Source organism: Perognathus longimembris, chromosome 9 (assembly GCF_023159225.1).
Source record: "Perognathus longimembris pacificus isolate PPM17 chromosome 9, ASM2315922v1, whole genome shotgun sequence".
NCBI classification, from domain to species: Eukaryota; Metazoa; Chordata; class Mammalia; order Rodentia; family Heteromyidae; genus Perognathus; species Perognathus longimembris.
In genome coordinates, this window is record NC_063169.1 from 39320028 (window position 1) to 39343573 (window position 23546).

Genomic DNA, 23546 nt, shown 5'->3' on the forward strand with positions numbered 1-23546 from the left:
ACTAGGTACTTTCTGACACATGCCAGGAAATTGGTAATAACAGCCACACAACAGTGTTCTCATTATGCTTGCAAACCAAGAAGGAGCTGAATGTAAAGGAAACTAACCAACCCATGTAATTTTACACCACTCAGAAAACTTCATTTTGTTTATTCCTCCTGAAGGGAATGTGCATTACAACTCATACAATCTTTCAAGTTGGAGGTACCTCACAAATATGCCAATTCACAGTACTAAAGGAAAAAACAAAACAAACAACCCCCATCCCAGCTTTAAAAAAATCAATTTAATATGCAGTTTTTGAAAATTAAAGGAATATAGCTTACATTTTCCTAAATATTCAGTCATAGTAGATAAAGCATATTCTCTGGGGAAAAAAATGTCATAGTCATTCCATCAACCCCAGCTAGATTTTAAGAAAACAAAAAATGACATGGTTTTATGTCCCAGCAAAAGAGTTTTCTGATCTATTATAATGGAATTCTTATTTTTAAGTAAATGAACACATTGGTTACATTCTAGCTTGCAGATCCATGTCTGCATGAGATGTATTCTACCATAAGAGGAATGCATGAGGCAAAATGATCTTTCTTTGAAACAACCTAGCCTGGAAGGAGTGAACACTAATATGTAACTTGCTTATTCATTTGTATAATTAAATACTAACTTGTTTAGACGCAATGTTATATACTGTGAAGTATTTTAATATCAGTAACAGTATAACACTATGAAGTGCACTTCTAGTTATGAATGAACAGGGCAATAGATACACAGAGGGATAAAACCACCAGCAAACCATAAATGAACAACAGTTAAAACATTGTTTATAAATAGCAAAAATCATAAAACAAAGTATATACATTATAGATTTAACTTTGAACAAATACATAATGCATCTGGGAAAAGCAGGAATGAGAAATGAAGATACTGATAATATATCAAAGCCTTGGAGGCCTTTTCCCTCACTTAATATTCCTTTGAATGTATACCTTTTAAAACACTGACATTAGCAAATGTTTTGACTTTGCCTGGCAGGGAACAACGGCCCACAGAACACTAAGAAAGGAGGCACTGTCCTTAATCCTCCCACAAGAGAATTCGCAAATTCACAGTTTGCATATGAAAATTGCTGTAGTCAAACATAGATCAATATGAAAACCAATTCCTGTATCAAAATGTCTTCATTTTGTCCTGCCCACTTTAGTCCCTCAGCTTCTTAAATGGTCGGTAAATCAGATACTTAAGAGAAAACTACTGACTGAATGTGACCTATTTTGCAACACACTAATAAATGTGAACTGTTTCTACAAGGACTATCATAAGAAAAGCTTTATGAACAACTCAAAATATATAAAACTGTCTTTTCTGAATCATAGAAAATAAGTATAGAGACTAAACATTAATAGTGTAATGCCCCAATATGATGCACAGATCAACATAATTGACAACAGGTATACTCATCTGCATTTCTTTTAAAAAACCAAAGTAAACATACAGTAACTTTTCAGAAACTATTTCTAGTGCAGCATTGATTGATAAAGGATTGCATAAAGAAAACTATTTTTACTGCATTAAATAAAGCGATAAAGCAAACTCATTATAACAAATGATCATGAAAATTGATTTAGATATCAGTATGCACAACAGATTTTTTTTAATCTACACTTTCAGTTAAAGAAAAATAAGTCAACCTACATTTCTGCAATTTATGGAATTAAGTTCTGTCTTTTGAAATTCCACAGTTAACATTATGGATATACATGGATTCATATGCGATGAATTCACTTACTCTCTTGCATTTCCTATTATAAAAATTCCAGTTAGCAGTGTCCTTTTCTTAAATAGGAAAGGAACCAAATAAAATAGTAGCACTTCATTTGGTACTTAAGAGCCTATTAATATCCCTTTGGGAAACACATGCTTTGGTGCTTACAATTCCAGGAAAGTCAAAATTGCTTTACATGCAATAGCTAATTATGATATACCACAGAAAACAGTTTTATGCATTTCAATTGTTCACAGGAAGCCCTGAGGTACCCGCCTTTCTTTAGGCAACAAACAACCTCCCTTGAAATTGTTTAGTCTTTGTCACCATCTTCCCTAGTGCCCCAAGTTTAAAATAGTCTGATTAACAATCTTATCTGGAGATACAGTCAATTTAATAAGACTTTTTATGGTACAGATTGTGCAGATCATCTAATTTAGAAGCACTGTCATCTAGCGGAGTGTCACTTGAAGGTCCCATGTCTCCGTTTTCATGTGCATCCGTTACTTTCTTATTATATCCTGAAAAAAAAAGAAAAGAACAAAGTAGATTCCTTCTGGTCTACTAATATATTTAGTTTTATAATTTTACTGAGCAAAAGACAAGAAGATGCCTACAGGAGAGATGGCAAAGTAACAGTTTTAAATGGGTACTTTTTTTTTGTTTTTTCTTTTTTACTTTTGGAAACAGGGTCTCATAATGTAGCCCACACTGGCATCAAGCTCTGCATCCATTTCCTTCAGCCTCCTTAACTCCAAGATTACAGGCAATGCACCATGACATCTGGCAAATTAATTCTTAAGAACAGAATGTTTCCTTCTTACAGGAGAGCTTGAACACAGTACATACTTGAAAGTTTTACTGGTTGGACCGCTCTAAGAAACTGTAAAATGTTCTTTCAAGATTTCAATAAAACTTAGAATTGATATATACAATTATTTTGAATCATGAATGTTTTTATTTGACATTTTTGTCTTCTTATTCCTTAATGTCAGTTCACTAAAGTACATTCCAGTCCACTCCTAAAAATCCAGTTTGTTGGCCAGGTGTCAGTGGCTCACGCCTATAATCGTAGCTACTCAGGAGGCTGAGATCCGAGGATCATGATTTGAAGCCAGCCCAGGCAGGAAAGTCTGTGAGACTTTTCTCTTCAATTAACTACCAAAAATATTGCACTCTGGCTCAAGTGGCTGAGCATTAGCTTTGAGCAAAAAAGCTCACAGTTAGCGCCCAGATCATGAGTTCAAACCTCAGAACCAGCATATGTGCATGCACACACATGCGCATGCGCACACACGTGCTCACACATATACACAGGCACACATGCAAAAAACTCTACTGTATTGCAAGATAATGTCTAACTAAAAATTGCAACAAATTTTGGGTAATCTACCAAATAGATGATAGGCTTTTAAATAAGTAAGAGTTCCCTACACCATCTATTATATGAGCTAAGAAGAAGAAGTGAAGAAATGTGGTAATATACAGTAGAAATACTTTTTGTGATCTGCGTAAGTTAATAGTGATTCATCATATGGCATGCATTTTTAGCAAAACACATCTTAAGTGCCTGCAAATTGAAGAGGGACTGTCTTAAAATAAGGAACAGCCTTCTAAAATTGACAAAAAGCAGTAGAAAATATGAAACTGTAGGAAGAGTCTGACATTAGGATTTTGACAAGATGCTACCCTATTTTACTTAAGATCATGGAGAAAACAATAATTGCTACTGATAACATTTTACACACTAACAAACAGAACTACCAAATGGGCAACCATTCACTGTAACAATGTCTATGAATTCTCCAACTTTTTGGTCTCTGAAACCTTTATACTTTGATAAGCACTAAGTACTCTAAATGGCTTTGGTTTATGTGGACTGCAGTTATTTATGTTTATCATATAAGTCATTAAAACTGTGAAAGTTTAAAAAATGTTAAGATGACAAGAACAAACTAAATGGTAATAAAAAACACAAAGTTACTTGACAACTCTATTTTTAAAAAGAAAAAAAGATTTTTTAATCAAAAGAATATCATTACTTTTCAATTTTGTATTTTGTGCTTCTCCCTAGTATCTGGCTTTGCAGAAGATAGCCGAAGTCTCATATATATGTATATACACATACATACATACACACACATACATACATACATACATACATACATACACACACACATTTTGGTTGTAGGGCTTGAATTCAGGACTTGGGTGCTGTCCCTGGCAATCTACCACTTTGAGCCACAGGACCACTTCCAGTTTTCTGGTGGTTAAATGGCTGTAAAAGTCTCATGGGTCTTTTCTGTCCAGATTGGCTTTAAACCACAATCCTCATATCTTAGCCTTTTGAGTAGCTAGTATTACAGGCTTCAGTCACCAGCACCTAGCTCACCTTTGCTTTTATTTGGTTCATTACAAGTATATGTACATATACAAGTATATGTGTATATATATGTATATATACAAATATAAGTATATATGGTTCAGACATGTAGCTGCTTTTTGTACCAATAGTGTAAATATCAACACATAAATGTGGTAATGGTATTATTATGAAAAGCTCGTGACTTCAGCATGCACTCTCAAAGCTCTTAGAAACTCCTATGTATCATAAATGGAGAAGCCCCTGCTCGATATTTTTTAAAGTTCCAGATTTTTATTTAATATGTATATATACATGATAGCAATGGATCTAAATCCCAGGCCCCCAGAATCACATATCTCAACTCAAATAATAATGAGGCATCGCCTAATATGACTCTAATTCATTCTAGGAGTGAAGAATTTATGTTAGCACAGGCTTCACACTAAGATGTATCTACTCTAAAAAGCATACGTGACCTCTGTTTCAGACTCTACAAATCTTGAATTTTCTTTATTTTTACGAATTATATTCCAAGATGATTCCAGAAAACACACATAGAAATAAAATTTCAGCAGTATTACTGAATACCTGAGGCTTTTATTAGTTAATTAATATATTCATTATGACTTTTAAGAGTGATTTTTTTTTACCTTGTAACACTTTGATGTCCCCACTTGCGTCCTTGCAACTAGCACCTGTATTACTACCTCCCTCTAACTCCTCAAGATATAGCCGGTAGCGATGTCCACTCTCATCTTCATACTCCACATTTTCATCATCAGAATCTACTTCAGGAGCCACATAAACGACTTCAAATTCAATCTCTCCTCTCTAAAAAAGAGAATGAAAACAAGTAATTAAAATAATGGCAATTGGGGCTGGGGATATGGCCTAGTGGCAAGAGAGTTTGCCTCGTATACATGAGGCCCTGGGTTCGATTCCCCAGCACCACATATACAGAAAACGGCCAGAAGTGGCGCTGTGGCTCAAGTGGCAGAGTGCTAGCCTTGAGCAAAAGGAAGCCAGGGACAGTGCTCAGGCCCTGAGTCCAAGGCCCAGGACTGGCCAAAAAAAAAAAGGCAATTACAATCAAAATAGGACTTAAAAATATTCTGAGACAGGCTTAGGAATGGATACTACAGATACTGCTCCTTTTCAGACAAAAAACAATGAAATCCTAAAATCCTATAATCCTATAATATATATATATATATATAATCCTATAATAAGGCAGAAGTTTGAGAGGCCCTCACTATCCAGATCAACCCCTCAAATCTTCTTGAGAAACTTCCATTTGACTACAGTATTTTTTGCTAACAGAAAAGGAAAAAGAAAGATGCCTATTAAATTAACATAATTTTGGGATTATGTAAACTTAGAAATTTAGAATTATAATATATTTAGAAATTTACTGTTTTCAAACCATTTTTGCCAGTTTGTACTTTACACAGCAATTTAGCAAATTCATCTAAACAATCAGATGTTAATTAAATTTACACTAGGATACCACAGAAAGTTCAAGAAATCCCTAGATAATGATTTGCTGTTTCTTACTGAAAAAGTCTTGGACGTTTTCTTAAACTTTCTGAGTACCAGTGTTAATCAAGGTGTTCTGTCTAGTTAGTGACAGTAGTTACTATATTTACTACATAAAATTATGGCCTGCAATCCTCAGAATAACATTATTGTAATATTTTTTACATGAATAAGAAAAGTATGAAACTGTAACCTCTCTGTACATCACTCTGACAATAAATAAGAAAAAAAACCTGATCATTAAAAAAAAAAAAGAAACCTCACTGAGTAACAGAAAGATCAACATCAATACAAACAAGTATGTGGATAAATAGAAATTTGATACCAATGTCTTTGCTCTTTAATAACAACTTTATGGGGCTGGGAATATGGCCTAGTGGCAAGAATACTTGCCTCGCATACATGAAGCCCTGGGTTCGATTCCTCAGTGCCAAATATATACAAAAAGACCAGAAGTGGCGCTGTGGCTCAAGTGGTAGAGTGCTAGCCTTGAGCAAAAAGAAGCCAGGGACAGTGCTCAGGCCTGAGTCCAAGGCCCAGGACTGGCAAAAAACAAAACAAACAACTTTATGTTCAAGTACAAAATTATGGATCATTTTGTTAAAAAATTCTAAGCTATAAATGTCATTTAATAAGAGATTACAATTATTATATATAGAGGTCTGCTATTTTGAACAGAAAATTATAGCTGGCCTATGTTCTAAAGAAAGCATGCCATTTTGGCTGCCTAACAACTAACTCTTTTGTGTTCTTCTTTCCTACCAGTTTAAAGTTATACCTGAAAATTTTAATATGTGCTTAGCATTTCCTTAAATTTTATGATTACCTTTTCTCAGTTCCTTTCCCACAGCTGACAACATTCCAACTCTTGGGCTTTTGGATTACAGTCACAATGACTTGATAAAATACTAACTTAATAGATCACAGTGGCATTCTAAAATATCTCTTAAAAGATAATGCTTTAAAAAAATATCCTGCAGTGATGGAAATACACCTGTGGGTAGCCACAGATTCAAAGATTAATTATTTATCTTTTTGGTGTGTGGGGGTGCTGGTTACTGGGCTTGAACTCAGAGCCTCACAATCTTGCTTGACTTTTTTACGCAATCATAGCATTCTATTGCTTGAGTCACATCTCCCCTTCCAGATTTTTGTTGGTTAATTGGAAGATAAAAGTCTCTTGGATTTGTCTTTCCAGGCTGACTTCAAACTGCAATCCTTAGATCTCAGCCTCCTGAGTAGCTACGATTATAGGCATGAGTCACCAGTACTGAAGGAAGACTTGTCTTATGTTTAGAAAGTCTTCCCTTTGAAGCAACTATTTAGTGACATTGTAAAGAAAAGTTATGCATCATGAAGAGTTGGGATAATGAGATGCAAATTAATGTTCAACTGAGATTCAATTGTAACATGATCCTCAAGATATCTCACTGTACCACCAACCATCTAAATCCTGAAAGTCTATTCTCAAAAAAGAAATGGATATTTTAAGACCACTGGCTAACAAATAAGACCTTTGGCATACATATCCTAACTCTCTAATTTACTTGGTTGCCATGAACAAATCTTTTTATCGCTAAGAATTAGTTTACTTTGTTGAAATGAGTTAAACTAGATGAGTTGCTTTTATTCCAAGACTAAAATTAATCTACTTCTCACGTTATATTTGCAATAATATCATATATATATTTATATATATATGTTCTTGTTATCACTGATGTTACTTTTTAAGTGCTACATCTTCACTCCTTCAGCTCTATTTTAGTAACTATTACACAGATAAGAAGACCATGGCACATAGGATTTGTCCCAAATCAAAGCAAACAAGTGTACCTATACACACACTACCACTTGAGATACTTCCAAAGGAAGTCTGATACATGCAAAAAGAACCAACTGACAGACCCAATTTTAATTACATAAAGAAATTTACCTGCTGAGAAAGTATAGTTACAGCTTCTTTATGCTTTGTGTCCCTTAGGTTAACACCATTGACTGCCAAAATAGCATCCCCAACGTGCAGTCCTCCACATCTGTCAGCAGGCTGTCCTGGATGGATCTCAGAGATGAGGATTGGAACCCCGTGTTCTTTTCCACCCTAACAACAAAAAGAACGTTAGTTTAGACTTATAAACTATGGTTATAGTCTAGAGATAAAACATTTTCTTTAAAAATCATTTTAAGTTGGGAGCCAGTGGCTCACATCTATAATCCTAGCTATGAAGGTCATGATTCAAAGTCAGCCTGGGCATCTAAGTCCATGAGACTCTTATCTCCAATAAGCTACCCCCCTAGAAATTGGCCATGAATCTCTGGTTCAACAGATAGAGCACTGGCCTTGATCAAAAGAAGCTCAGGGACAGTCCCCAGGCCCTGAGTTCAAGCCCAGTACTGGCACAAAAAGAAAGAGAAAAAATATATTTAAATAAACATCTATACTATCTCTATAAATGGTGGATGAAATTTCATTTGGGAAATATATTACTATAATTACTTTAGCTGTATCTTATCTCTGTAAAATAGCTAATAATGTGCTTTTCTAAAAACATTACAGAGCCCCAAACACCAAAATGCCCTCCTCCCCCCAAAAAATCTACTAAATATAAAAAAGAATGTATATACTAGTACATGTGAATAGTACATGTACTATTTTATCAAATCTAAATTGGTAAAGACAGACTAAATTGCTTATATACCACAAACAATTTTAAGATTGTAAGACGAATCTCAAAAAGATGTTCTGATGTGGAAAAATATATATTTGTACAATGTACAATTGAGGAACTATATTAATTGTTTTTATTTTGTATGAATATGTGCGATTTCTCCTAGGCAAACTTACACACTTTGAAGGTAGGTGCAGTAAAAAAGGTAGGCACATACTGAACACATGAGATTAATTTTTAGTTATAAGAAACATGTGTACATTAAGTAATACCACAAAACTAATGAGCTTACACAGTGCCTAAGTATTACCAAATGAAAGTAAGTAAAGCTACCTTATTCAGTAAAGAAGCCTAAAACTCCTGATATACGCAGTAAGCCTACCTCATTTATAGATTCATTACACACAATTTTGACCAAGTGTGATTTTTTTAAGTACAAAAAAAATCAAAAACAAAAAATTTAAATGCAACCGTTTGATAAGAAGTTCTTAATCTTTCCTTGTTAAAAGTCAATAGTGCTTATATTCTTGTGGAAAGGCGGGGTACCAGAAGCTCATGCCTATAACCTTAGCTATTCAGGAGGCTGAGATCTGAACAGGAAAGTCCCTGAGACTCTTAACCTCCAATTAACTACCAAAAAGCTGGAAGTAGAGTTGTTGCTCAAGTGGTAGAGTGCTATCCTTGAGCAAAATAGCTCAGGGATAGCCCCTAGCCTTGAGGTCAAATCCCAGAATCAGCACACAAAAAAAAAGGTAAATAAATTATTGTGTGATCTGCTCAGTGTTTCTCTGCCCTTAAATCTGCTTTCAAAAAAAGCAAATTATCCAACACAAGGTCAAAGTTCATGTGTTTAGGTGATAAAGTGAAAACTTTAGATTCATTGAAAGATAGCAAGTCTTTAGCAAAAGTTGCAGTACAGTAATGCATTGATTTTTTTTTCCATTTGATTTTTTTTTTTAATTGCTGTCCCCTTGGAAACATAACACAGATACCAAGGGTCTACTATAATAGATTCTCTGACGGTTCAAAACACTCATTTGTAAAAGCATTAGATAAATAATGTGATATATGAACTCAAAACCCACAGTGAGACAAGAAAAGGATGACATGTACAAGCAGAACAATAATACTATCTGGAGCTGCTTAACATAGAAGAAAACAGCAATGTTTTCTACCCAAGAGCTCCTAGAAGCATCACAGTGTATGGAACAGTGTACGGTACACAACTATAAACTAAGCTTATTGAAGAACACTTAACCTAGGCTGGGGATATGGCCTAGTGGCAAGAGAGCTTGCCTCGTATACATGAGGCCCTGGGTTCAATTCCCCAGCACCGCATATACAGAAAACGGCCAGAAGTGGCGCTGCCGTTCAAGTGGCAGAGTGCTAGCCTTGAGCAAAAGAAGCCAGGGACAGTGCTCAGGCCCTGAGTCCAAGGCCCAGGACTGGCCAAAAAAAAAAAAAAGAACACTTAACCATTGTTAGGAAGGTTTATAGAGAATTGCGTGCAAAAAATGTTTACATGAAAGTGTTGGTATCCAAGAGTTAGAAGAATTCATTTATTTAGAAAATATATCTAGACTTTGTTCTCAAACAATGAAAGTAGCATGGCTGTACTCCATAATTGTAAAAAGGAAAACTGGAAGTATGAGTTCTTACTGTAATTGAAATGCCGAGGCCTTCATGATCTTCCTTAAGAAGGAGAACTTTTCTAATGGGACCAACTCCTTGGCTTTTCTTTAAGGAGTCTTGATCCTTATTGGAGGAAAAAAAGAGGACAAAGGCATTACTTAAAAATATGCCAAACAGAGGACAATTCATGCTACATCGCTTGTTTTAAGTAATCTTTATTAACTTCCTGGCATAGATACATAACATAACAAAGTATTAATAAGATTATAAGAAATCTTACAGCTTTAAGATAGTGAATATGTAATACACACACACACACATACACACACACACACACACAACCCCTCAATCCTCCACTTCTTTAGTGGAATCTTCCATTAACTACTTTTTTTTTAACCCACAAAGTTCACACCCTCTATATTTGCCTTCTTGCCTCTAATCCTCTGTGCACTGTAATTAAGATTCTGCCCCAAACCTACACCAGTGGAATAGTCTTTATGTCACTGATACCGATACTGCTCATCCAATTAATACTTTGCAGTCACCACACTACTGAACCCTGCCGAAAGCTGACACCATGCACTACCCTACTTTGAAACCCACTTTTATCCTTGGCTCAGTTATACTACTTTTCTAGGTGGCTCATATCTGACAGCTCCAACCTAGACTGCTTCCTTTGTGGATTCATTTTCTTTCTTCTCTCCTTGACCTCCTACTTTTTTACTTTATACATACTTTCCATGATGACTTAATTAAGTGGTCTCAACTACAGTAGACAACACCTTCCCTAATATTTTAACTCAAGATTTCTCTCCTAAATTCTAGTTTTATATGCTCAACTGGATGGACTTCTGGGCACATCCAACACTGCATGTCTAGAACTGATCCCATGATTACCATGTCTTTCTGACAGAGTAGACACATCAGCAAATTATTATGTCCTCTATGATGTAAGTCTCTTGATCATCAGACTAAAGTACGACTTAAGAATTTAGCACAGGGGCTGGGGATATGGCCTAGTGGCAATAGAGCTTGCCTCCCATACATGAAGCCCTAGGTTCGATTCCCCAGCCCCACATATACAGAAAACGGCCAGAAGGGGCACTGTGGCTCAAGTGGCAGAGTGCTAGCCTTGAGCAAAAAGAAAGCCAGGGACAGTGCTCAGGTCCTGAGTCCAAGGCCCAGGACTGGCCAAAAAAAAAAAAAAAAAAAAAAAAAAAGAATTTAGCACAAAGTACTTTTGTTAACTTTAGTCACTTTCACAAAAGCTACCTGAATGAGAATGATAATCAGATATGTCTGATACCAACCATTTTACCTTCCTCCTAACCTCCCTAACCTCTCCATTTCCCAAATGTATGGACCTAGAAGTTTATTAGGGGGGAGGGGGGATGAGTATCATAGAGAAGAAAATGGCAAAAGTATTCATTACAATCACTATTCTTCTTCCACTAACTCTAAGTACTTATCAAATCTTCTAATTTTGTAGAGGCAACAAATTACTACATAAGGCCACAGTTTACCTGATTCTAAGATACATGAGCCACTAGATGAGAGGTAGATTTCACATATTACATACGGGTCTGTATTATCAAGCATCTGTTTTAATATAATTTAATAAAGATTTTATGATAGAAAGGAAAGCTCCTGTACAATGATAGCTACAGAAACAGACAAATGGACGTAGATTTCAAATTCTATCTTAATCTAAGACTAAACAGATATAATATTAGTTCAGAATCTACATTTGGGTTTAGTCATGAAAAATTATCTCAAAGAATTTTCCTCAAATATTTGCCAATTTGCCAGTAAGATAATTCTCAGATAAGCTTAAGCGTATTCAATCATGACTCAAAAAAGTATCACGAGTATGCCAGTTACTCTCTGTCCGAAGAAATATCATTTTCACAGCATCAGCAAGACTGTGAAACATTACTAACATTCTTTGAATTACTTAACTATTCATCTACTTTATAAGTTGAATCCCATTTTTAGTTTCTGAATAAAGGCTTCAAGTACTACGAGAAGAAAAGAAAGAACAGAAAGGACTAGTAATCAAAGCAAGAAGGAGGAGGCTAAGTGGAAGCAGCAACAGAACAACATACATGGCCAGGAGGTGCTTGCATGGGTCGCTTCAAGTCATTCCGACCTCTACAAGCACGGATAACTGTCTTGTGCCGATGCAAATGTATTTCAGCTTCTAACTGGTTCCAAAGCTTATCATGAGCAGGTCCTTTCATGTCTCGTCCTAGTAACTGTATTTGTTGGACCCTTCAGATTGAGATGAGAGTTTAGTTAGTTTTGTTTATTTTAAACCAAGGTTCAGAAGAGTTAGTAAACATTAAGTAGCTTATGCATTAAAACTTTGAATCTTGACTAAATTACTGAGGAGCTTCCCAATGTCCTTTGTATTTATGAAAAGAAAACTGAAAAGAGAAGGTATTTTTAAAGGAAAATCAGTACAAGAAATTTGTAAAAACAAAAAGGACAACCCCTTTAGCTATATATGCTCAAAAAAATTGACATTAGTGTCAATTAACATGTTTTATATCTTGCTTACAATTAGAGTAAATCAGTAAACTCAGATATTACACTATTAAAATTAACTTTATAGAAATCACTGACTGTACAAAAACATTTCTAATGATTTTTGTAAGTTTTTTCTTTCTTTTTCCCTCCCTCCCTCCCTTTTGTGTGTGTGTGTGTGTGTGTGTGTGTGTGTGTGTGTGTGTGTGTGTGTGTGAATACTGGGACCTGAACATAGGCATAAGTGTTATCCCTTAGCTTTTTCACTGAAGGCTAGTACTCTATCACTTGAGTCATTGTTCTACTTCCAGCTTTTTGCTGGTTAATTTGAGATGAATCTCACAGACTTTCCTGCCCGGGCTGGTTTCAAACCATGATCCTCAGATCTCAGCTTCCTGAGTAGCTAGGATTACAGGCATGAGCTACCGGTATCCAGCTATGGATGTCCAGCTCTTTGAAGAATGATTTTGATCAGTAATGATTATGTTATTTATTTAAAATTTTATTATCTTTAAGTACTTGTACAAAGGGATTACTGTTCAACACATCAGTTTACAACTATAATGCATCATGATCAATACCACCCCTTTCAAATGATTGTTTTAAGCCCGGTACTGTTTTTTTTAGAAAATACATACTTCCCCATGACACTGAGAACTCTGATTCACTCCAGTCCTCAATGTAACATTAAAACAATGACCATAAGATGATTTAGTTCTAGGGCTGGGAATATGGCCTAGTGGTAGAGTACTTGCCTGTATACATGAAGCCCTAGGTTCGATTCCTCAGCACCACAGAGATAGAAAAGGCCAGAAGTGGTGCTGTGGCTCAAGTGGTAGAGTGCTAGCCTTGAGCAAAAAGAAACCAGGGACAGTGCTTAGGCATGAGTGCAAGCCCCAGGACAGACAAAAAATCCAACCAAACAAAAGATTTAGTTCTAGTAATAAATCACCAAAGTTGGTGAATAATTTACTTAACAAATTTAATGGCAACAGAATTCTATTTTTATGACTTTCATGACAAAAGCCATTAAATTCTAAGGGGTGTGTGTGTGTGTGTGTGTGTGAGTGTGTGCCAGTCCTGGGGCTTGGGACTCACTCAGGGCCTGAGCACTGCCCCTGGCTTCTTTATGCTCATGGCAAGCATTTTACCACTTGAGCCACAGTGCCACTTCTGGCTTTTTCTCTTTATGTGGTGCTGAGGAATCAAACCCAGGGCCTCAGGCATGCCAGACAAGCAATCTACCACTAAGCCACATTCTCAGCTCTCAACAGGTTTTTTGAGGTGAAAGAAAAATTATGATTGTTTGGTTTTGTTTCTTTTTATTACTGGGGACTTGAACTCAGTACCCCATTGCTTGTAAGGCAGACACTATACAACTTGAACCATGTCCCCAACCTTTCTTATAGCTTAAGCTATTTTTGCGGGGGAGTGGAGGGGGATAAAAGCTTCATGTTTTTGCCTGAGATTGGACTCACACCTATTTTTCCTATGTCTCCCAAAGCAGCTGGATTATAGAATGTATAACACCTCCTCAATTATTTGTAGAGATAGAAGAAAGAAAGGTCTTTCGAAGTTTTTGCCCCATCTAGCCTAGAACTTGGTCTCCCCAATCTACCCCATCCTAGTAGCTAAGATTATAGGTATGAGTCATTGTACATGGTCCACATCAAGTTTAAGTGAAGATAGAATCTGCTAGGGAAGTTCTGTTTGATATGTGAACAGAACTTATTGCAGTATCAATGCAGGAAGTAGATCCAAAGTGCTGCTCTGAAGAGTGTCAGCATTCTACATAAGTTAATATGTAGTCTCTGGGAGGTATACTTATTTTGCATGAATAAGCCTCTAGTATATAATGTGGTCAATATCAATTCAAGTGCAAGTTATTTCCAGCTATATAAAACAACTGAGGGTAAAAATTAATGTTTCATTTATGAGTTGAGGATCAATCTTTTTAAACACCCAATCTGTCACAAGAATACAAGCACACCAACTTTTTACATACCTTCCTGCCAGTTCCTTATCCAAGTACTTGGCAGCCAGTCGTGCCCCATAAACTTCAGCCTGGAGAACAGCTATATGTCTGCGAAGAGCCTCGTTCTCTTTCCTCAACAACTTCACCTCAGCTTCAAGTTGAGCTTCTTTCACTTTTTCTTTTTTGTTTTCTTCAAGCTCTCTTTCCTGTTATAATTGTTTAAAATATGTAACTTAAAAAATTCACTGATAACTTCTTAGCAGATATATACACTCTCTTTCCTGTTATAATTGTTTAAAATATGTAACTTAAAAAAATTCACTGATAACTTCTTAGCAGAAAAACACATAGGCACACAGTGTAAAAATGCCAAAAATAAAAGTATATAGTAAAAGTACTGCCATTTCATTTTAGTAAAATGGAACTAAGGTTTGAGTCAGGTTCTGTGCAGGTTTTCAGACAGTCTCACTATGTATCCCAGGCTGGTCTCAAACTTGCAGTCCTTTTGTTTTGCCTCCCAAGTTCTGGAATGCTGAGATTACAGGTGTGTACCATCATGCCCACTGGGTATGGTTCTTTCTAAATCAGGACATTTTTGGAACCAGTTCTACCTGTGAAAACTGCAGTAGGTATATGTCTATAGATCAAGGGTTACAAATGTAATGTGCAGAATCTAAACACAACACAGATACTTAGCTTCAAGTCAAAGGAGTTCACAAAATAGAAAAATACAAAGTACTGCCCAAAGGCAAACAAGTTACAAATCAAATATGCATGGAGAATGTATAGTGAAACAAAATTCTTCTGAGAGTGAATAAGGACCTAAGTGGTATCCTGAGAGTTAGTTCTGGATCAAGAAGACCACCTAAACACTTCAAACTTGCATTTATGTTGAATAGAATGGCTCTAACTGACTGATTTACTGAACCCATGGTTTATCAGGTCTCCTTCATGAACCATTTCCTTAGCACCAGGAAATATTTGTTTCTGTGGAAGAAATGACAAGACCTTTTCTACTACGCTGCCACTGGTTAAGCAATTATTTCCCTTTCTATTCTGGATGTTGAAAAGCTACAAAACAAATTTCAGCAAACTTTTAGCAACCTCTGGAACATACTTCAATATAACTAAAATTGTCTGAATTGATCAGTAGTTTTGAATAACATTAAAAACTGATGTATTAGTGCATATATGTATTAGCTGTACACATACATTATATGTATGTGTGTACACACATGCACACATACATATATGAAACTCTAATAAAAAAAACTCAGATGCTAGGTATACTGATCATTTTCTTTGATTTAAAATATTTCTTATGCAACAAGTGTTGGGTAAAGCTCAATTGGTCACACTGGCCTAGTAATCCCTAGGTCCTGGGTTTGATTAGTAGCATCAAAAAGAAAAAACTGTATTTTAAAAAATTTTGCTGGTCTTGGAATGTGGCTTAGCAGTAGAGTGCTTGCCTAGCATGCATGAAGCCCTGAGTTCGATTCCTCAGCACCACATAAACAGAAAAGGCTGGAAGTAGCACTATGGCTCAAGTGATAGAGTGCTAGCCTTGAGCAAAAAGAAGCCAGGGACAGTGCTCAGGCCCAGGACTAGGAAAAAAGAAATGGCTATATAAGTGACAAACAGAAGGAAGATTAGCAGATTTTATAACTTCTATAAAATAGTACTGAGAGCTGGAGGCTCACGCTTGTAATCCTAGGTATTTAAGAAGAAGAGAGCTGAGCATAAAGACTGTAAGCCAGTCCAGGAAGGAAAGTCCATGAGTGTCTTATCTCCAATTAACCACCCAAAAGGCAGAAGTGGAGCTGTGACTCAAGTGGTAGAAAACCAGCTTTGAGCAGAAAAACCTCAGGGGCAGCACTCAGTTCTAGCCATAGGACTAGAACCCCCTACCCCTACCCTCATACACACAAGAGGTTGATAAATATCAACTAGAATATATTTTCCAGATACCTTTATAACAACTTTAGAATTGCTTTTTTTGGTCTTTTTTCTTCCTTCATCCTTTTCCTTTCTTCTTCTCCTCCCTTTCTCTATCCCTCTCTTCCGTTCCTCACCTTTTCATACAAGTCCTTATTATATAGCCTAGGCGAGCCTTGAACTCACAATCCTGTTGCAGTTTTCAGAGTTCTGGATTATAGGCCTAATAGTCATGACCAACTTCTAGTAATATATCAAAATTTACTTCAGGACCTATTTCCTAAAAAGGACAGCTATCAGCTCCTCCCTTTCAACACAAACATCAACAACAACAAAAAGCCCTCAATAGTATGAACAAAAAACTTATGACATTTACTGATTTGGTGCCATTTCAGAAAAAAGCCTTTTTTTCGTGCCTGTCCTGGGGCTTGAACTCAAGGCCAGGGTGCTGTCCCGGGGCCACAGCTCCATTTCCAGCTTGAGCCTCAAGGACTTTCCTACCAAGGCTGGATTCAAATCTTGATCCTCAGCTTTCAGCCTCCTGAGTAGCTAGGATTACAAGCATGAACCACCAGTGCCCAGCTTAGATAAAACATTCTTAGAAGACAAAGATTTCTTTGATGAATGGTCTAAATAAACTATGGTGAGGATTGCCTACTTTCAATTACTTTGAAGAACTATTTATACTACTGTAATATAGTATTGATACCTCAGAAGTATATTAAACAACCTTTGAGTCTTAGTGATTCAAACCTTTATGAGACTGACAAACTCTGAGGTCTAAAATTAATAGATTTAAACAAGAACAATACTAGGGAAACTGAAGATAATTACTTGTAAAGTTAAAGATAATTTTGTTCATTTTTTAGTTAAGCTTTTTGTTATTTTGAAAAATGAAGTTTAGTTTTTATTTTTAAATATTCAGAGAATATAATTTTGAAAGAAATGAAGCCATAAGACAGTTTTCTAAAATAATTTCTGTTAATTCTGAGAATCCAGTTGTAAAGGACAATTATTCTCAAGCCTGTTGAAAGGTCCTTATACAGGCAGTGAACAGGAAAACAACAAGCACATGCTTTTCTTGGGAATAAATTCAAATAGAAACTGAGAGAGGGCTGGGAATCTGGCATAGTGGTAGAGTGCTTGCCTAGCATGCATGAAGCCCTGGGTTCAATTCCTCAGTACCACATAAGCAGAAAAAACCACAAGTGTTATTGTGGCTCAATGTGGTAGAGTACTAGCCTTGAGCAAAAGAAGCTCAGAGACAGTGCCCAGGCCCTGAGTTCAAGCCCCAGGATAAGCAGAAAAGAAAGAAAATGAAACTGAGAGTTAAAAACTAGATCTGCTTAATATGCCTCCAATTCCTTCAATTGGGCAAACTAACTACCCCTATAAAGTAGAGGTTTGAAAAAGTTATAATGGATGAAGTTGTCAAATAATAGGTCCAACCAAGTGCAGGTATAATCCTAGCTCGCATCTGTAATCCTAACTACTCAGGAGGCTGGGATCTAAGGATTGTGGTTCAAAGGCAGCCTGAGCAGGAAAATCCGTGGGACTCTTATCTCTGATTAAACACCAAATCACTGGAAGTAAAGCTGTGGCTCAAGTATAGAATGTGAGTATTGAGCTTTTTTGCTCAATGGGATAGTGATCCAGACCCTGAGTTTAAGCTCTAGGACTGGCACAAAACAGAAAGCAAACAAAAAACAAAAGAGAAAAATTGATAGGTTCTGCATTAGTGGCTGTAAATCACAAACAACAACAAAAAAGAATCTTTAACAACATGTAGTAACAAAGGTACAGTAGACCATCATTGAACATTTCAGGTATTTGAATGTCAATAAGCTACGATCATTAATGTTATTTTTAAACACAAGTAGTGACAACATGTAAAATGCAAATAAAACACTTCAGCATGACATATTAAAGCAAAACGCAAATGACACCATACTTACCAGCTCCTCCACAGAGGGGACAGACTTAAGATACAAGAAAAAAGTTTTATAATTAGAAAACCATCAAACAAATAAATTTATCTAGTGGCATAACCATTATAAGAAAAATTACTATATGTGAATACCACTAGGGTAAGGTTCATTAGAATAGATATATTTGCAAATCTATGAACAATAACAATTTTATAGTCATAGATTAAAACATTTCAAAAACCAAAATTAATTAACAAAACTCAGTATTTTTTCCTTTTCAGTAACATATGTTTCATATGTAACAATAAAACTTCAGGTAAATTCTTTACAAGTGAAAATGTAGAATGTTTCTCAATGTTAATATCAAATATCTCAAAGAAACAGTTATGACTTATTAATTAAATGAAACACTAGATTCATACACCTTCAGAATTTAAAAGAACTTTAGGAAAATATAAATACATGTAATTCTATCTTCTTTTTTTTTGGTTGGTGGTGGGCCTTGAACTCTGGGCCTTTGGACTCTCCCTGAGCTCTTCAGCTCAAGGCTAGTGCTCTACCACTTTGAGCCACAGCACCACTTCCTAAATACATGTAATTCAATTCTAATACACCTGTACTAGGAACCAATCAAACAAAATTAACTGAAAATACGTAACTTAAAAAATTGTATTAACTCTCATCACACCATCAACACTATTTCACATTGTGCCTCTCCCAAGCTGTATCTGTTTTAGTTATTGCATCCTCTGTATAGTTAAAAAAGAAGTCTAGCAAATTATATATGTTCAATATGCATATATGGACATATATATTTGATATACATATATTCAAAAACCACATATATAATCATTACATAAACATATTATATACATATGAGGTTAAACTGAAGTGAGACTCCAATTTCTTTTCTATTTAAGCAATTTATATTAATTACATGGTAAATTCATAAAGTGAAATGATATGCAGGTATTTTTAAGTGTCCAGTGGCAGGGAAAATGCTTATAATCTTTGAAAAGCAAATGAAACTAATTTCTTTCCATTTTCTCCCTTTCCTATTAAAAGAAATCTGATTTTATTGGAGGTAGCCACGTGGTCAAGTAGGATACTGACATGCAGGTAGGGATGGGCAATGCGATGCTGGCAGAAACTATTGAGAATTCCATGAAAAATTATTTAAGAAGGATAACACAGCTTAGAACTAATTAATTAATTTAACAACTCTTTTTACCCTTCCATTAGATAACTCCCTTTCTGCCTGGAACCCAAACACGAAGAAATCCTGCAAATGGAAACCACGGGCTAAACAAAGTAGAGCAGAACAAAATTAAGAAGGTGGATCTCTAGAACCACTGGAGATACTGTATCAGCTCCTGACTGAATGCCTGTCTCAGGATTCTTCTGGGAAGAAATGTAAATACTATGCAAAAATAAACACACCCCGATCCCAATGTTACTTGGGATTTCTATTATATGAAGCTTAATTTATCCTAACTGATATAGAACAAAAGGTTGCTTTTGTTATAATCATGAAAAACATATTTAGATATATGCATGTGTGTGTGTCTATTTTTAAACAGAAAAAATTCAAACTGTCATGATTATTAATATTACCACTGATGAATCTCCTGGTTATGATACTGTGATCATATGATACATATGATCATAAACTACGTTCCTGTATTTTCTAAAATTTCCCCAGTGAATACAATTAACCTTTGATAATGAAAAGCCTCATTAAAAATTGTTCTGTATAACCTCCAAAATACATGTTAAGTACCTATCACTCTTTAAACTACTTACCAACTTTGCCTTTATAGTACCAGAGTCAACACTTTGACCAGTTTTAGCATGAAGCTGAAGCTGAATAGAGTGCAATTGTAAAAGCTGATCATGTACTTCTTTCTCCAGTACAACTTTCTCTGCCTGGGTCTCTGTCAATTCAGATCTCAGATCCACCAACTGTGCCTTATAAAGAAATAGAGAATATTAAGAATTTTTATTTTGATTATAATAACTTATTCAAGATTGATGAAGTATATTCATGAAATAAATATATGAACACTACAAAATCACTAGTTGATCAAGATACCCATCTAAACTCCCAGGAAAGTAAGGAGATATTGAGTGGCAAGAAACAGTATCATCTAATAATTCAGAATGTTCCTCCTGTTTATTTTACTTACTTTAAGAAGCAGTCTCTTCACCATTTCAACGTTACATTCAAGGCTTACAAAAATATAAGTATGAGATGATTCATCATCCCGCACAGACAGTATATAATGGTGATCTACTAACATTAATAGTATATTAGAGGAAATGCCAGTAATTAATATTCTTTCTTCAGCTCAGGAACTATTAACCTAAACCAGACTACTCACTATCTAGTAGTTATTTTAAGCGTTAAGGCACCAGCTATTAAGACCATAAGAAGCCTAAGGATTCTAGTTTGAGATTTTATTTATACTACAGCAGCCATAGCAGAACAACTCATCAAGACTATATGGCCTGGGAATATGGCCTAGTGGCAAGAGTGCTTGCCTCCTACACATGAAGGTTCGATTCCCGAGCACCACATATATGGAAAATGGCCAGAAGGGGCGCTGTGGCTCAGGTGGCAGAGTGCTAGCCTTGAGCGGGAAGAAGCCAGGGAAGGTGCTCGGGCCCTGAGTCCAAGGTCCAGGACTGGCCAAAAAAAAAAAAAAAGACTATATATTCTTCAGGTAGAACTTTTTCATTTTTGCACATCTAATAGCATATTTTTTTACCATTGTGCATTAGAAGTGCCCTTAGTGTCTGGTCTCAAGTGGGCAAGAGATTAAAGATCAAGAAAGCACTTCTGTATCTAATTCAACTTAATATAATTTTACTAAGAAGTAAAGGCCAAGAATTGTGCTGCCCTGACCAAAACAAGAACAACAACAAAAACAACAAAAACCCTGTCAATGATACGTTATACATGACATGGATAATCTTGAGAAACTTTGTTGTCAACTAGAGTGACAAATCTTCATGTGACCAAACAAAACTACTGCAAACCATTGGTATATAGAAAGGTGGACCAGTCATAAGAAATCCTAAGTAAAGTCAATAAGGAGAAGACTGGCACACAAAATTAAATCTAGAAGGGCTTTTAAGGAAAACAAAAACATGGACAAGAAGCAGTAAAAAAAAAAAATCTGGAGATGGAAGAAGTCTAGAAAAGTAAGTAGCAAAGAGCTACAAGCACATTAGGCAATTTCTCTTGAGTACAAGGAGCAGAAGATTAGAATCTACCTCTGTATCCCACCTGTACTGAGTGTTTAGAATATAAAGGATGCTGAATAAGAGTCTGTTACACTGAAATGAGTTATCTGACACTAGCCCTGTGACTTACAACATTCTATATTCATTCAAGGTTTCTCAATTGTGAAAGAGATAATATTCATGGCTTTTACTATTCTCACACAATTACTGTTTTGCATGAACTACTGTTTTATTGGGATACAAAAAAAAAAAGATAGACCAGGTGCTGCCAGTTGATACCTATAATCCTAGCTACTTAGAAGTGAAAAGAAAAACAGGGAGATGCACAGATCTTTTGAAAACAGTCTGTGCAGCAATCTCTCCAGAGGTAACTCTTCCTATAAAGTAGATAAAAAGATTCTTTGAAAAGATGTAGGTAGAAGAATCCAGTCCATTTTATTTTCTGGAGCAAGATTAATGGTGTCAAATTTACTCTAAGTTTACCAATATTTAACTCTTTTCTTGCCTAAGACCTAAGCATTTTAGCTAAGGAAAATTAGTCATTGATAAATTTTATGTCAAAACAAGAAATTGCTACATAATTTAATGATTTTCCTTGAAATACAGAATTTCATTCATTTTAGAATGTTATGATTCCCTTTCATTATTAATAGTTATACATTATTAATACAGAATTATAGAATTTTATAATTAAAAGGATCTTAGAGGTCATAAAGTCTATAATAATGACAATTAGCACTTAGATAAATGAAACCAAGACCCATCAAGTTTGTTAATTTTCTAAGTCTACTCAGTTGGTCAGTGGCAAAATAGCATTTGAAACCAACTTTACTGACTCCCGGGGTTGGGCAGCAGAAGTAATACTGGCCAGGTAGCAATAAGGAAAACTTTGTTTTGATAGTTATAATACATATGTTTAACTTACTGACAATATTCATACTACCACAAAACAAGCATCTACCTACCATATGGTGATTATACACACGCCACACATTATCTCTAATTTTTATTACACACCTCAATTTGGAACTGGAGGTCAGGATTTAAAATATCACACAAGTAAATAAGACTTGAAACTAGTTTGACCATAAACAAATTTCAAAGCATCTTTCACATCATTGTCTTTTTAAAACAGAAGGTTAAGAGGAGCAATTGATTTCAACCTCTACCTTAAATGTTTTTGCAGTTAATAACTATACAATAAAAAGTTTAACAGCAGACAAATAATGCAAATCAACTCTAGAATGAAATATCACCCCACTCTAGGAATAATGACTACAATTTTTAAAAAGATAAACATTTGAAAGGGTGCAGAAAAAAAGGAATCTGAATTATAGAAAAATAAACTGGTATTTCTTCAAAAAATGGAATTACTCACAATTCCAAAATTAGGCCAATATCCAAAGGAAATAATTCAAGATGTAAGGCAGTATCTGCACAAATATGTTCGCTGTAGCATTATTCTCAGTAGCCAGGATAAGGAATCAACCTAAATGCCCATCAGTGGACGAAGAAATGAAAAGTGTGGTACACACACCCACACCCACACAGACACACAAAGGAATATGATTCAACTGCAGAAAAGAATGATGTGTGAAGCAACATACATAAACCTTGAGGTCATTACATGAAACAATCGGGCATAGAAAGACAAATTATTACACGATCCCACTCATGTGTAGCATCTAAAACAGTCCTTTCAATAGAAGTAGAGTATATTGGCAGTTAGCAGAGACAGGGAAACTGTTTGGGCACCATAGATGGGAAGAGATTGGTCAACAGGTTGATTCAAAGTTACAGTTAGATTAGAAGTAAAATCTGGTGTTCTATTATATAGTAGGATGATTAAAGTTAATGCCAGTATATATATATATTTCAAGGTAGGTAGAAGAATGATGTTTAATTATAAAGAAATGATAAACATTTAAAGTGACAGATATGCTAGTCATCCTGATTTGATCATTATAAAACA

At 35.5% G+C, this 23546-nt stretch overlaps 1 protein-coding gene across 2 annotated transcripts in view; it reads right to left on the reverse strand.

Moving 5' to 3' along the window:
• Positions 1-267: 267 nt before the first annotated feature.
• Gopc (golgi associated PDZ and coiled-coil motif containing) overlaps positions 268-23546 on the reverse strand; it is a 36105-nt gene continuing 12826 nt past the window's right edge. The window contains exons 2-9 of one of the 2 annotated variants that reach the window (XM_048353973.1): positions 20132-20296; positions 18356-18379; positions 14496-14671; positions 12070-12235; positions 9992-10087; positions 7600-7764; positions 4781-4961; positions 268-2286 (exon numbers count right to left, since the gene is read on the reverse strand). In XM_048353973.1, coding sequence (XP_048209930.1) covers positions 2159-2286; positions 4781-4961; positions 7600-7764; positions 9992-10087; positions 12070-12235; positions 14496-14671; positions 18356-18379; positions 20132-20296 — 1101 coding nt within the window. In that variant the 3' untranslated portion in view covers positions 268-2158. The remainder of the gene's footprint in view (positions 2287-4780; positions 4962-7599; positions 7765-9991; positions 10088-12069; positions 12236-14495; positions 14672-18355; positions 18380-20131; positions 20297-23546) is intronic. The other variant, XM_048353974.1, reaches the window with a different exon arrangement.